Source organism: Denticeps clupeoides, unplaced genomic scaffold (genome assembly GCF_900700375.1).
Source record: "Denticeps clupeoides unplaced genomic scaffold, fDenClu1.1, whole genome shotgun sequence".
In the NCBI taxonomy this organism is placed as follows: Eukaryota; Metazoa; Chordata; class Actinopteri; order Clupeiformes; family Denticipitidae; genus Denticeps; species Denticeps clupeoides.
The window spans coordinates 78366-92586 of NW_021629799.1; the positions used below are offsets into that span (position 1 = coordinate 78366).

At 46.2% G+C, this 14221-nt stretch overlaps 1 protein-coding gene and 1 long non-coding RNA gene across 2 annotated transcripts; both read right to left on the reverse strand.

Moving 5' to 3' along the window:
- Positions 1 to 2271: 2271 nt before the first annotated feature.
- On the reverse strand, positions 2272 to 3661 carry LOC114774372 (epidermal differentiation-specific protein-like). The gene has a single exon (XM_028966289.1). The coding sequence runs from the start codon at positions 3605 to 3607 to the stop codon at positions 2588 to 2590; it is 1020 nt and encodes a 339-aa protein (XP_028822122.1). The 5' UTR covers positions 3608 to 3661; the 3' UTR covers positions 2272 to 2587.
- Positions 3662 to 7832: 4171 nt separating this feature from the next.
- On the reverse strand, positions 7833 to 13815 carry LOC114774370 (uncharacterized). Its single transcript, XR_003744797.1, has 3 exons — positions 13178 to 13815; positions 8118 to 8433; positions 7833 to 7891 (listed from the first exon to the last, which is right to left on the reverse strand). It is a non-coding gene; the product is annotated as an uncharacterized LOC114774370 (long non-coding RNA).
- Positions 13816 to 14221: the final 406 nt, after the last annotated feature.

Sequence of the window (14221 nt, forward strand, 5' to 3'; positions counted from 1 at the left end):
ACATTTTTACAGTGTAAAACAAAACTTGCATATATTACTGTTACAACAATTTATTGTTATTCATTTATTACCAACATAAGTGTATTTAAACATGTTTGTGTGTGCGTGGCTGCGTGTGTTTCACAAAAACTAAAGGAAAGCTTTAACTGTAGCCTATATTCTGATTAGTTTATTTGTTTTATGCAGTTAACAATACAGTTCGACCAAGAGAGCTGACAATTGACCACCACTTAATTTACCATCACCTCACTAATTTCACACTGATTTCATATGACAAACAAGTTAATAATAGTCACTTACATTTTTGATGAAATAATCACTGTTTTGGTCTATTTTAGCAGCGAAAATAGATCTGATGAATCCAAACAAAGATCATAAATTAGTTTTTTTTTTTTGCCTCCCATCATGTGGTCCACTCGCACCTACTTGCAGCGGTTGAGAACCACTGTTTTAAACTATCAATTGTATGTTTTATGAAGCTGACAACATTACTGCTGTAAGTAATAATAATTATAGTAACCTTGGGTGGGGCATTTGTATAGTTTTTCAACTGAACATATTCTTAGAGGCTGTGATTTCAGCTGTAAAGGTCAATTCCACAATTAACACAGAAAATGTGTAATTGCTCTAGCTTTTTCAAAAGCCTTTATGATGTCAAACATCATTGAAAATTAAAAAATTGACACAGGACAAGAGCAAGAGAAGCATTTTGTGGTGATTAAGAAGTGCTGTAGTGCATCTGCTCAATTCAATTATATGCAAGCAGGTGAAGCAGGTCGATCAGGACACAGAAGAAATAGGTGAGGCAGTTAATCATAAAAACGAGACTGTGATGCCACCTTGCTGGCCAGAAGTTGTCTTTATGCCTATTCTAGTATTATATTCTGCAAACAGAAAACAGTCTCCCACAACTTGAAGAAATGGCTCATAATATAGACAGAAAACATACCAGAAAGATCTCCAATATGATGACATGAAATTCATTAATTTAATAAACAGACAGACAGTTTATCCATCTGCTCCTCTTGGTTGAGAGCCAGTTTCTGGACTAATGCAGTCACCTCTGTCAGTACGGAGATCTCTTTTACTTCCACCACCTTCACATCTACAGCACGCTCTGATTTCACGTGAACCTGGGAGTGAGCTTTTTTTTGATGTAGGTGTGGAACTTTCTAATTTCTCTTGACAGGTGCCGAAGCACAGCCTGCAGCTCACAAAAGCTCAAGAGCCCAGGCTTCATGGGAGCAATACTTGGATACACTTTATCTATTTACATTTAAGGCATTTATCAGTGGGTGGTAGAAGCCTAGTGAGTGACACTTGCCTATGAACCAGGAGACCCAGGTTCAAATCCCACTTACTACCATTGTGTCCCTGCATACAGTGGCCTTACTAATATGCACAGCATCCCCAATAATCTACAGTAATCTTCCCCTAGCAAAGAAACGTAAAGCTGCACATAGTATCTGCCCGGATGTAAGAGCGCGGCCACAATGGGTAATGTTAGTAATCTAAGAACGGATTAGATTATGGATTTATGTAATTGATTGCAACGTAAAACGGTAACGCTCAAACACAAATGTATGGAGAAAAGAAAAGAAATCCACTCTGGGTCTCAAAATCCTTGCCCGGCGTCAATGTAATTCTCTTCGAATTAATACAGTCTCCTCATCCAAAAAAGTACATGCATTTCCCTTAACTGCTTCATCTTTAAAACAGGGGAGGAGACCAACAGAAACTCACAGATTAGAGAATAAAACAGGTTCCTGACCAGGTTAGGTTCACAGAGTAAGTTACCACGGTAACTGACTCTAAGTAAAAGTTACCTCTTTTTCAGAAACAGGCTTGACTTACCCTGCTTTCTCGAGTTTGACAAACCTGCCACTTTGAAACGGAAAACCCAGAGTTTCTCTCATTTCAGGCTTAACATTTTTCACTTGTAAACTCCTTTCTGAAATGGGCCCCTCGTGTGTTAAACCACTGGTGTCTCATTTTAAATGTAAACGAGGCTTTTTTTTTTTTTAACTGTTCTGAAATTTGTGAAGACAATAATGCTTCTGATGTCTAAAAAGACAATGCAGTTATGACGTTTCCAGACATTCCAGAAATTAAATGTTTGTTTTCATTTCTTTAATCTGTATATACATATGTGTTTTATTCCATAATATATCACTCTGATCTCATGATTCTCATAGGTATTGCAAATCTGCTTATCCAGAATATACATAATTTTTGGGTATTTTGTTTTTGATGCAACAAAAACAAAAATGCTTAGTTTAATAATGCTAATCATTTAATAATAATTGTCACAATGATTATCGCTTCACTTTCAGTAATACATTGAGGTTAACATATGGGATAAAATCACACCAGTTTCACCAAATCACAAGAGGTACACCAATATATCAAGACTGACAGACTTACATTTTAAGCATTTTAGTTATGGAAAAATGAAACAAAGAAATGCTCTATAGGTTATGGCGTATAAGATTACAAAGTAAGAATTCTGTATTTTATTAGTAAGTAGTATTTAGTTTGCTGTGTATATGATATGGTTATAATTCTTTTTTTTACTTTTACTGCAGCCTTAAATGTCCTCTTCTTGGTATTCAGCCAAGATCGTGTTACCAGCCTGGCACCTGTATTCCCCGTATTCAGTCGAAGAGTTGTAGCCTGACTGGATCGTTATTTTGACTGGAACCTTCACATCCACCTCTTTTCTCACTACATTCACAGTGAGCTTGGTGTGTGGATGGATGGTGGCTGGTATGGAAATCTTCACACCCTTCTTTTCCGTCTTGGTGTTGCTGCTCCCCTTCTCCACGGTGAAAGTGTTACTCACATTCACATTGACCTCTGATTTCACTATACCAATATCAAACCCAAATGACATCCCCACACTTATCTGTGTAGCATTGCTGAAGTTGAAGCTCTCGGTGACAGAACCTTCATACTCCCGACTGAGCTCAGAGGAGAAGGTCTGCTCATGTTTTCCACGATTCACACCACAGATGGAGTCAATGACGACTGATTTGGTGTTTTCTTCTTTCTTGTCCCAGAGGAGCTCAGCTGTTATCTTGGGTCTCCCAGGTTTAAGAGGACGAGCCCAAGACACTTGGTTGTCAATCCAGCCTATGCTTGGAAATTCTCTTCCAGCTCTGACCAGAATTGAACGACCACCTCTGTTTGGATGCTCATACAGGACCCATGCTCCTCTGTCCACTCGGCAGGAAGAAATCATATCATTGAAATTGCCAAACATTAAGTTTGTCTCACAGTTGAGGGTAATGCTCCTACCCCCATAGTTTTGATCCTCATACAGTGTGATCTGAGGATTTGTCAGATCTTCTTTCACCTGTTCCAGTGAAGAAATTACCTCATGCCACTCCACTGATCGACATTCACCCTCCTCAAAGTAGAACTGGGCACCCTGACAGTGGGGGTGTTCGTATAACACCCATGGCTGCCCTATGACCTTCACAGAGGAGATACAGTCATTAAAACTAACATCCCGAAGGTCTGGACAATACTCAGTGAACTCCCGGCTCACGCCTTGAAAGTCAGGATTCTCGTACACAAAAATCTTGTTTACAGGATTTGAAGCCATTCCCGTACTCCTGAAGGTTGTGCAAGAGGTGAGAGCAAAAGTGTGTGTGTGAAGAATTCCTGCTGTATTTGTAGTGTTCTTAGAGTGGGCTGAACTGCACAGAGCCAATCATCTTGTTTAGGAGGGCCTACCAGGTGTGCATATTTTTTCTGCACGTTTCCTGATCAAAGCTGATGCCATAGCTGCTCATACATTTTGAAAGATATTTGTTTATTACTATTAATATCTTTTTATTTCATATCTCAAGTTCGGCTACAGGTGTGTCCACCTGAGGTGGGCTATTTCAGGTTTTTTCTGTTTGAATAGCTTTAATTTTCTGTCATATATACAAGTGGTCTTATGTCATGGCGATCATGTCATCTCATGGCCCACAGGGGGCACTGCAGTGCCCAAGAGACCAACGACCACGAACTGGAACAAAGCAGTTCATCATCCAACATTAAGTCCTGGCAGCCATGTTGGACGTTGCTTCCTCATTGTTGATTATTTCACTTTGCTGCTAAGCCTTACCCAAAAACCCCAAATTGCCCCAAAAAAAATGACATTGCCCAAAAATGATAATGCTCCATGCCATCCACCTGCTCCTGACTCCTTTTTTTCTGGTTGACCTTGTATGAAATGGGCTGGCCTTGGATTTTTGAGCCAACAAACGGAGCAGTTGTCTTGCGGGGTCTGCCTGACCTGGGCTTGTCAAAACCGTCTCCAGTCTCTTCAGATCTTTTTTTTAATCCTCTGTGCTTGACGATGCGACACATTGAAGGTGTCTGCCACATCAGCAGTGGATCTGGTCTCCAGCCTCTTGATAATCGACACTTTAGTCTCAGGGTGAATCGTAGGCGTGTTTGCAGAGGTCTAGTTGCAGTTGATGTGAAGGTCTAGTGTACTGGGTTTCTTTTTATACACCTGAGACCTAATTATTCATTATTAGTCAATGAAGCTCATATGACAAGGCGACAACACTTATGTCTCTGCAAAAATTGACTCAATGGGCTTTAGCAAGCTTTCACTATTGAAATACTTTTTGACCATTTTGTTTTGCACTGAAATATTATTACAAAAGCTGTTCGGAATAAAATTAGCCTTTTCTTGTAAAAAAAACCCCCAACTTTTTAGCACTTGAGGTCAATTTGTACACAAGAGACAAGACCTTTGTCAGGGACTTTACACTACATGTGACATGACTTGGCATGACTTTCTTCAAATTGATTAAGTCAAAAAAGTTGAGTGCGACACCAGAGATTAGTTAAACTACATATTTATGTATCAAAAAGATAATAAAGGGCCATAAACGTAGTAGGATAGCACATGCTATGACAAGGTAAGGATGGCACCTGGTGGTGCTGTGGCCCCATGACCTGACACTTGACTCGATGAACTAGCCTAAATCAGTAGCAATGAGAGCAGTGCAGGCAGTGAGTAAAGTACTAGAGTAATCCCATAGAGCTACCAATGCTTTGTTAATCAACTTCCCTTACACAGTTTGGACAGAGAATGATCCCTCTGATCTTGTAAAGTAAAATAAGGCCTTTCTTAAATCTGAGATGAAGGGTGTCAGGGTCCAACCTAAATTATTTTTGGGGTGATTTGTTGCCTCTTCATTGACATGGTGAAGAAGTTCCATGTGTGTCAGATTGTAGTCTTGAGGCAACAATCTGAGTCTTGAGACTCCACAACCCACTTCAGTTTGCCTACAAGCCTCTCTCACTTGGAGACCGCTGGGAGCACTGTGAGAATCGTCTTCTTTTATTTGTCTCCCGCTGGAGAACACAGGAGTGAATCATCACCTCACAACATGTATTACCTCACCAACCCACCACAGTATGTGAGAACTCAGGGTTGTGTGTCAGACAGGGTGGTCTGCAGTAGGATGGGCCCCACAGGGAACGGTTCTGGCACCGTTCTTCTTCACCATCTTCATCTACACTGTAGACTTCACCTACAACCTACAAGATCTCTGATGACTCTGCAATAGCTGGCCTAGTCACAAATGGGGATGACGAGGAGTACAGATAACTGACTCGGGACTTTGACTAGTGCCAGCAGAACTACCTCCAGATCAACACTGGAAAGACCAAGGAGTTGGTGGTAGACTTCCGCAGGCACAAACTTCCTCCATTACAACCACTGAACATCCAGGGTAAGGACATTGAGGCTGTGGAGAGCTACAGGTACCTTGGTGTTCATCTGAGCAATAAACTAGACTGGACTCACAACTCTGATGCCCTCTAAATGAAACGGCAGAGCAAGCTGTACTTCCTGTAGAGGCTCAGGTCATTTGGGGTGAAGGGCCCACTCTTTTATGACTCTGTGGTGGCCTCAGCTATCTTTTATGGTGTGGTCTGCTGGGGAGGTAGCATCTCTGCTGGGGTCAGAAAGAGACTGAACAGGCTGATCCGGAGGGAGAGCTCTGGTCAAGGATGCCCTCTGAACCCAGTGGAGGTGGTGAGTGACAGGAGAATGGTAGATAAGCTATCATCCCTTTTAGACAACATCTCCCACCCTATGCAGGAGACCTTGACAGCACTGAGCAGCTCCTTCAGTGGCAGGCTGCAGCAGAATTTTGACAATGAACGGGGGTATTTATTAAATGTTGACAAATGTTATTTCAGCTATATACATGTTAGATGGTACAAAGTGAAACAAATTATCATTTCTCTGGAACCTGGTGCTACATGTAACATTTGAACAATTAAAAAGTTACATAGTGACAAAGTGCACATGTGTGACACAGACAAACTGTGCTACATAAAGTGCAAACAGGGGATACAGGCAGTGCAAGATGTAGACAACAATGAGACAGACAGCACTAAATTATAGAAATGAGTAACAAATGCTCAAAGTAAAATAGTGCAAACTTTGAATTTTGAATGGTGCACTAATAGTGTGCAGTGGTGGAGGAAGTACAGAAGCTTAGTACTTAAGTAAAAGTACAAGTAACCTGCAAAATATGTACTCAAGTAAAAGTAGAAGTGCTACATCAACAATCTTACTTAAGTAAAAGTCCTAAGTACTTACTTTTAAATTTACTTTAAAGTATATTTTTTAAGTAAAAGTACTCACACAATGGTTTGTCTCAACATCTGGGGTGTGCCATTTTGTAAAAGCATAGTACATATACTGACTTATGCCTGTACTGATGTCATTGCTCGGAATAATTACAAGCAATTATACAGTATATGTGTATTGGAAAGTTTGGTGTGCTTATTGTGCATGCACTCTGCAATACTGTGTGTACCTTAGAATTATGTGGATGACAAGTTATATACTAGGTATTACCCACTAATATACCATTAAGATAAACCAATCAGGACATGATATATCTTTAAATCATTTATGTACTTGCAAAACTATTCAACACTTCTGTTAAGAGCGGTAAAAGGGCAACACAACAGTAACCAAACACCAGTGGTGGGGTGGTGCTCTCAAGAATATGGCAGTACAAGTGGCATTGCGAGCCCTTTAATCAACTTCGTATCATCAGCACATTCTGTTCAACAAGAGTTGCCCTGGCTTGCATGAAAAAAAAATGTAGCGCAACTGTAAAACTAGTAAATACAAAGTTTATGTTCCAATGATTGCAGAAAAGCAAAAAGCATTGGCCTAATAATGGATAACACAACACTTAGTCAATACAAAAGGCAGATGTTAGAATGAGAAACAACAAAAATTTTGACCGTTGACTGGGGTGTGGCTCTCTTAAGAATATGCCAGTATAAATGCCATTCAGACCCCTAATCAACCTAGAATTATCAATACTTTTTGTTTAGTTTTTTCTTTAACAAAACACGAGTCTATATGAAAAACAGATGTAATTGTAAATCTTGTCAATGATCTATTATTTGCAGAAAAAAACAATATTGTGTAACTCAACACTTACAATACAAATACAAAAGGCAGATCTTAGAATAAGAAACTTAAATGAAGGACCATCAAATGAAAACTTTACCACTGGCCAGGCATCAAAGATCAGAGGGTGAAAATGGCTCTCTCACGAACATGAGAGTATAGTGCCATTTGGTGCACTTATAAGCACAGCATTACCAGTGATTTTGTTCAATTTCAGTTTTTTGACCCTAGCCTGCCTCTTTTTGCAGAAAAGATGTGCCCTGCTGGACTTTAGAGTATCTATGGAGGCAGCTGAGTTGGCCAGGTAGGCATCCAGCTGTCTTTGGGTTCTTGGACATTTCCCTTCATATGGCCAAAGAAGTCCTCCTCCTCTGACCCGATGGCTATCTGGTGATGAGGCTTGGTACTCCTCCAAGTGACTCTTGGTGTAGTCCATGCCTACATAACAACAACCCAAACACAGAATACAGGAAACATTAAGCTTATATGAAGAGTACTGTCTCTCTAACCTTGTAAAAACCATTATTATCACTTTGGAATTCCTATGATCTCCTAGATGCAACAACATATTTCAGATTAACTGGCAGGATCAGAAAAGGTTCTTTGCAAGGTTTCCTTATCAATTAAACACTTGCCAATGAAATGAATGATTTAAATTACTTACCCAACCTTAGCAAATCCTCATTGCTTGTCCACGATGTGCGAAACTTTGGAAGTAAAATTGCAGCAGCATGAGTTCAGGGTCAGCAAGCATGTCACCAAACCGCCATTGTATTCCTTCTTGAAGGGCAGAGATCAGTGGCTGGCAGAACTTGGATGACTTTTGGAGGCGGTCCAGCTTCACAGTCAGGACGGTTATAGTTGGTAACAGCCATCACATGTGGACATCCACCTCTGCCTGCAACATGTTGACTGCCATGGATACTGGGTTCATGGTTGATGCATATTCTGTTAAGAAAGCAAGTTCTGCAGGGCTGAACCTGCAATAAACAGTATTGGAATATGCAGAATGTCAACAAGTGATATAAGGAATTTGTCACACACCTAGATATACATAATGTTATTACACACATCATTCAACAAACTATTTTTAATTATGTCAGATTGTGTCTGCAAAAAGTTGTTAAAATATGAATTTGTGGCCTGTCAGCATAGATATGAAACAGACATGACTGATATGCTTATTGTGTACTAAGTTATCTAAATAATTATAGGCTCTACTACTGCAGTTCAATTAAACGAGGTGTAAATGATTAGTGAACAACAATATTATGGCACACAATCCATAGCCAACCACATCATAACTGTGCATCTGCTCCAAGTCAAACTTACATGGGGACTTTAAGTGCAATGGTCACTGCTCTGACAGCTCCTTCCCTACTTTCTCTAAATATCCTCAGTAGCCGCTCAACTGCAAGGAAGAGAGAGTTCTATCTGGTATCAACTGGACAGATGAGTTGCAGTTTGCACTCCCTTTCAATAACCTCCGCAGCGATAGATGAGCGGGCACTCTTATTCCAAAGAGCTGAGCACTTGGCAAATGCTGCACGAGACATCTTCCTGTACACAACATTTGATTCAGCTTTTTTTAGCATCCACAGTTGAGATCAAAATTCAAAAGATGACAGGCACAACAGTGATGTTTTGGGAGTTGATATTCAGAGCACTCATCTTCTTCCTTCATCAAAGCCTCAACTTCAACACCCTCTGTCTCCTCTTCTGGATCATCTTCCTCCACACTGTCATTTACATTTTCCCTCTGTTCTTCAGTTAAACTTCCTTCATCTTCACATGCAAAAACTCTGAAGGCCTTAATAAAGTTTGAGGTTGTCAGGATTGCCTGCAGCTGGGCTCCACACCGGAATCCAATCCTGACGCCCCATAAATGCCGGAAGTTTCAGCCCGTTCGGGGTCGCTGGCATTTTCGTGAACTTTAGTTGGTAACACTGTTCGTAGTTTGAGTTCTGGCAATCGCCACACGCCTACGGGTTAGTTTTAGTTTGTCTGTATTTAAGTTAAATCGTTTTCGGCCACCGCGCCCGTCTTTATTTGTGTTTATTGTTTATTTAATAATAAAAACCCCTTCCCCAGCATGTCAGACCTCTGCGCTTCCTTCCCCCGTAAGTCCGTAGTCGTGACAGAATGCCAGCGACCCACCCAAAGGCGCAGAGGTTTGAAGCAGAGGAGAAGAAACGCCGCGAAGGACGCAGCCCGGCGCGGCGAACGCGGACGCCAGGGGAGAGACGCGCCGCCCGTTCTGGTGGAGCGTTTTCTCCCCGAGAAGCCGTTGTACGCGGCGCCGCGTGATGACGTCACCCCCGGGAAACTCCGCGAAACCCGGAAGCGACAACGTCGGCGGGTGAGTGGGCGGAGCGAGGACGTTGGCGTCGGCAGCAGCGAGGAAGTGACGTGGGCAGCGAGCGCAGAAGATGCGACCCCCACGATCTTTGCCATGTCGAGCCAAGAACTCTGCGCTCTGCTGGCAAGGCTCCCCGTGGACTGGGACGACACGGACGATGACGAGAGCACGGGAGACGAGAGTTGGGCTCCGCCCATCGCGCCAGTCTGCGATCGTCGCAAGGTCCGTGGGGACCCACGTCACTTCCAGGGGGGTGAGAAGCGACAACGGCGGTGTCCCTCCAGCGAGGAGGTGGGCAGGCTCCAGCCCGAATGGCCAGAGTACTGTCCCTGGGAGTTGATCGCACCCTGGGTCCAGGATGTCCGCAGGGTGGACGACCCTCGGAGTCACAGGTGGGAGGACACGGATGACGAAAGCGACAATGACGTGGATTTTCGTTGGGCAGTCGGGGCCGGGATGGCTCCACCCAGCGCGCGCGTCCGAGATTGTCGCGACATCCGTGAAGATCCACGTGACTTCCGAGGGTATGAGGTCGACACGGACCAACACGAGGATGACGCCGATTGGGCAGTCGGTGCCGGGATGGCTCCGCCCATCGTGCCCGTCCATGATCGTTGCGAGGTCCGTGGAAACCCACGTCAGTCCCAGAGGTGCGACAACAGTGAGGAGGAGGACAGCAATGCGGGGGTAAGCTGGTGGAACAGGGCGACAGGAGGTCGCCAGCCAGCAACTGCACTGCCGGAACTGCCTCACAGGGAAGATGCCCTCCCAGCTCCAGTCGCCTTCCCTCTGCTCGGACGTTCCCCAGCTGAACGGCAGCGCATCACCAGCGCCCCCGCATGCTGGAGAAGACGTCCACCACCCCCCACGCCACACGGCCACCACCATCTCCAGCGACGTGCCCAGCCCTGTGTGGGACAGCCAAATGGTCCCAGGACCCTTCAGTGGGGCAGCAGACACGGACGAGATCACTACCATCCTCACGTGTCTGACTGGATCAGCATGGGGCTGGAGCACAGCCCTCTGGCAGCAGGGAGAGACCGACAGGAGTTTTCGGGACTTCCAGCAGAGACTGAGGGCGGAGTCTGATCGGCCAGAGCCTGAGCCAGGGATCGAACTCTGCCCCTCCACCACATCCAGCGCCAGTCAGGATCCGGGGCAAGAAGACCAAGCACTGGCGGGCGACGAGAAGGTCGCGCCTCCCGAGATCCTGGCTGTGCCCCCTGAGGAGGTCCCGGAGAGCCCAGAGAGGGAGCCAGACGACCCTCTCTTTTGTCTGTCTCTGTCTGTGTGTGTGTGTGTGCGTGGTATATGTGTCCGTATGTCGCCCCCACTTCCCCTCTTTGTGTCCACCAGATGGCGACCCAGCCGCGGAGCCGAACCCCAGGGAGGAGGTTCCTGACCCGAATGTGCTGGTCCAAGGCGAGGTGGACAAGCCCCAAGGTACCCCTAAGTCCAGCCGGGGGGGGTGCTCCCCCAAAGAATTTTTTGGGGGAGCAGTTCGGGTTGGGGACTCCTCCTGAGGGGAGGGGAGGTGGGGAAGCGATTGAGCTGGGTCCTCCGGTAGCCAGTGAGGAGGGCGGGCCAGGCATGGGCCTGCGTCTGCCTCCAGAGGGGTGGAGCGCCATAGAGCCCCCGGGTAGGCATGAGGACCCAGCTGGGACAGGCAGGAAGAGGGCCTGCTTGTCCCAACGGACGCAGAAGGGGCTAGCCGGATGGTCTGGCAATGCCCCCCCCTTGGCACCAGGGCCGGGCAGCGAGAGGGGCTGCATAGTCCCAGAAGGCACCAGCCTGGGGTGCCTGGAACAGTCGCCGGAGGTTCTGGGACAATCTCCCTGCGCGGTGCAGGGGGTGACACAAGACGTGTCAGAGGGGACGTGTGGAGACAGGGCCCACACATACCCAGATGGATCGGCCCTGATTATTGTGTGCAGGTACGAGAGTCCAGGGCCGCCATGCGGGACCACGCCGGGGAGCCAGGCCGAGGGTCCGGGGCCGCCACGCCTGACCACGCCGGGGAGCCAGGCCGAGGGTCCGGGGCCGTCACGCCTGACCACGCCGGGGAGCCAGGCCGAGGGTCCGGGGCCGTCACGCCTGACCACGCCGGGGAGCCAGGCCGAGGGTCCGGGGCCGCTACGCCTGACCACGCCGGGGAGCCAGGCCGAGGGTCCGGGGCCACCATGCGGGACCACGCCGGGGAGCCAGGCCGAGGGTCCGGGGCCGCCAAGCGGGACCACGCCGGGGAGCCAGGCCGAGGGTCCGGGGCCACCAAGCGGGACCACGCCGGGGAGCCAGGCCGAGGGTCCGGGGCCGCCACGCCTGACCACGCCGGGGAGCCAGCCCGAGGCACCGGGGCCGCCACGCCTGACCACGCCGGGGAGCCAGCCCGAGGCACCGGGGCCGCCCCTGACCACGCCGGGGAGCCAGCCCGAGGCACCGGGGCCGCCACGCCTGACCACGCCGGGGAGCCAGCCCGAGGCACCGGGGCCGCCACGCCTGACCACGCCGGGGAGCCAGCCCGAGGGACCGGGGCCGCCACGCCTGACCACGCCGGGGAGCCAGCCCGAGGGACCGGGTCCTCCAAGGGGAGGATACAGCAGGGCAGGAGCCCTGTGGTTGCCGCCGTCCGCCCCGCCGCCTCCACTGATGGTACTGTTGGGGCTCCGAGGACGTAGCCCTTGGAGGGGGGGCTCTGTCAGGATTGCCTGCAGCTGGGCTCCACACCGGAATCCAATCCTGACGCCCCATAAATGCCGGAAGTTTCAGCCCGTTCGGGGTCGCTGGCATTTTCGTGAACTTTAGTTGGTAACACTGTTCGTAGTTTGAGTTCTGGCAATCGCCACACGCCTACGGGTTATTTTAGTTTGTCTGTATTTAAGTTAAATCGTTTTCGGCCACCGCGCCCGTCTTTATTTGTGTTTATTGTTTATTTAATAATAAAAACCCCTTCCCAGCATGTCAGACCTCTGCGCTTCCTTCCCCCGTAAGTCCGTAGTCGTGACAGAGGTATTATCTGTAGTGGTCCTAACAATTTTTTCACGGACGCTGTATTCTGTATGAATGTCATTGAGAGTACTGGCTAGCATGTCATAAGTATGTGCCCCTTTCAGCCTTTTTCAAGATAGAGCAACAGACTGTCTTTCTAGGTTATCTGAAATAAATCTAGTGGGCAGTAACCCGAATTAAGCTTTGCCTATGAGCTGTCCAACAGACTGTAGTTGTGGCGATGTATTTAGCAGTCTGCATTGCATTCTTCACTCCATCTTTCATTCGCTTTGTGTGCTAATCTATTCTCTCTCTCAATGTTGTACGTGACATGACTGGGTAATCTGGGTGATTATGCTGCATTAAATTAACGAACTCACGCTGTTCTACTACACCAAAAGGGTGCAAAAAAAAAAAGTTGACCACCGCAAGGTCCATGGTCTTCTGAGAGGCTTTGGTGTTGTCAAGTTTCCGCTGCTTTATTGAAGAACCCTCACCAGCAGATGATGTTCCCCTCTTTTTAGTTGCAGTTGCAGCCAGGTACTCCTTCAGAAGTGATCTGTGCTTTCACTATAATAGATAGCAAAAATAACAATGATATACTGTAAGTGTTAATTATTCATTCTTACAATTTAATTTAAAACATTTGTAATCCTAGATCTTCGAACAAAGTAACTAGCACAATCAAGTATATTATTAGGCCTATTTACTGTGCTAAACTATGTATATAAACCTTATAATTACGAGAGAAATATGTGACAAACCCAGGAAATACAGGAGTGTTGGTCTATTGTGATCACATCTCTAGTCTGAGAGGACTACTGATTGTGAAACAGGCGGAAAGCACCCCTTCCAGCCAAGCTGGACCAGTGTTGTGCATGAACGGTTCATTGAACGCGTTCCTGTTTTTCGTGAACGCTGAACTGAACGAATCAGTTTACAAATTATGAACGTGAATGTGAGTGACGTTCACTCTGGCGAGACTGAATGGCGCTCATGTTTTAAAGTTTGCTGATCACAGGCTAGCATGGCTGGTGCTTCGAGTCCGAAAAAATAAATAAATAAAGAGCGAACGTGAACTAGTTCGTTTTTTTAGCTGTGAACTGGCACAGCTGTGAACTTCAAAATTGTAAAAAATTAACTATGAACGTGAACTAGTTATTTTTCAGTGTGAACTGGCACAACACTGAGCTGGACACTATGCTAGCAAAGACATTAAGCTATCTTCTCCGAGCTAATAAACCAGTTTTATCCTACCACCGTGTTAAAAAAATGATGAAGCTACACTGGTGTGATGTTTATACTATTTCTGTAAGTCAACATACATTTCGCTAGATAATAGTATCATAACATGTCATAACATACCCAAAAGCATAGCATAGCATAGCTTACCTCTATATGTTTTCTCAAATTTGAAGGGGAGT

Bases quoted from the DNA above. Each gene is read 5' to 3' on its own strand.
- LOC114774372 (XM_028966289.1), bottom strand. From the start codon at position 3,607: ATGGCTTCAAATCCTGTAAACAAGATTTTTGTGTACGAGAATCCTGAC.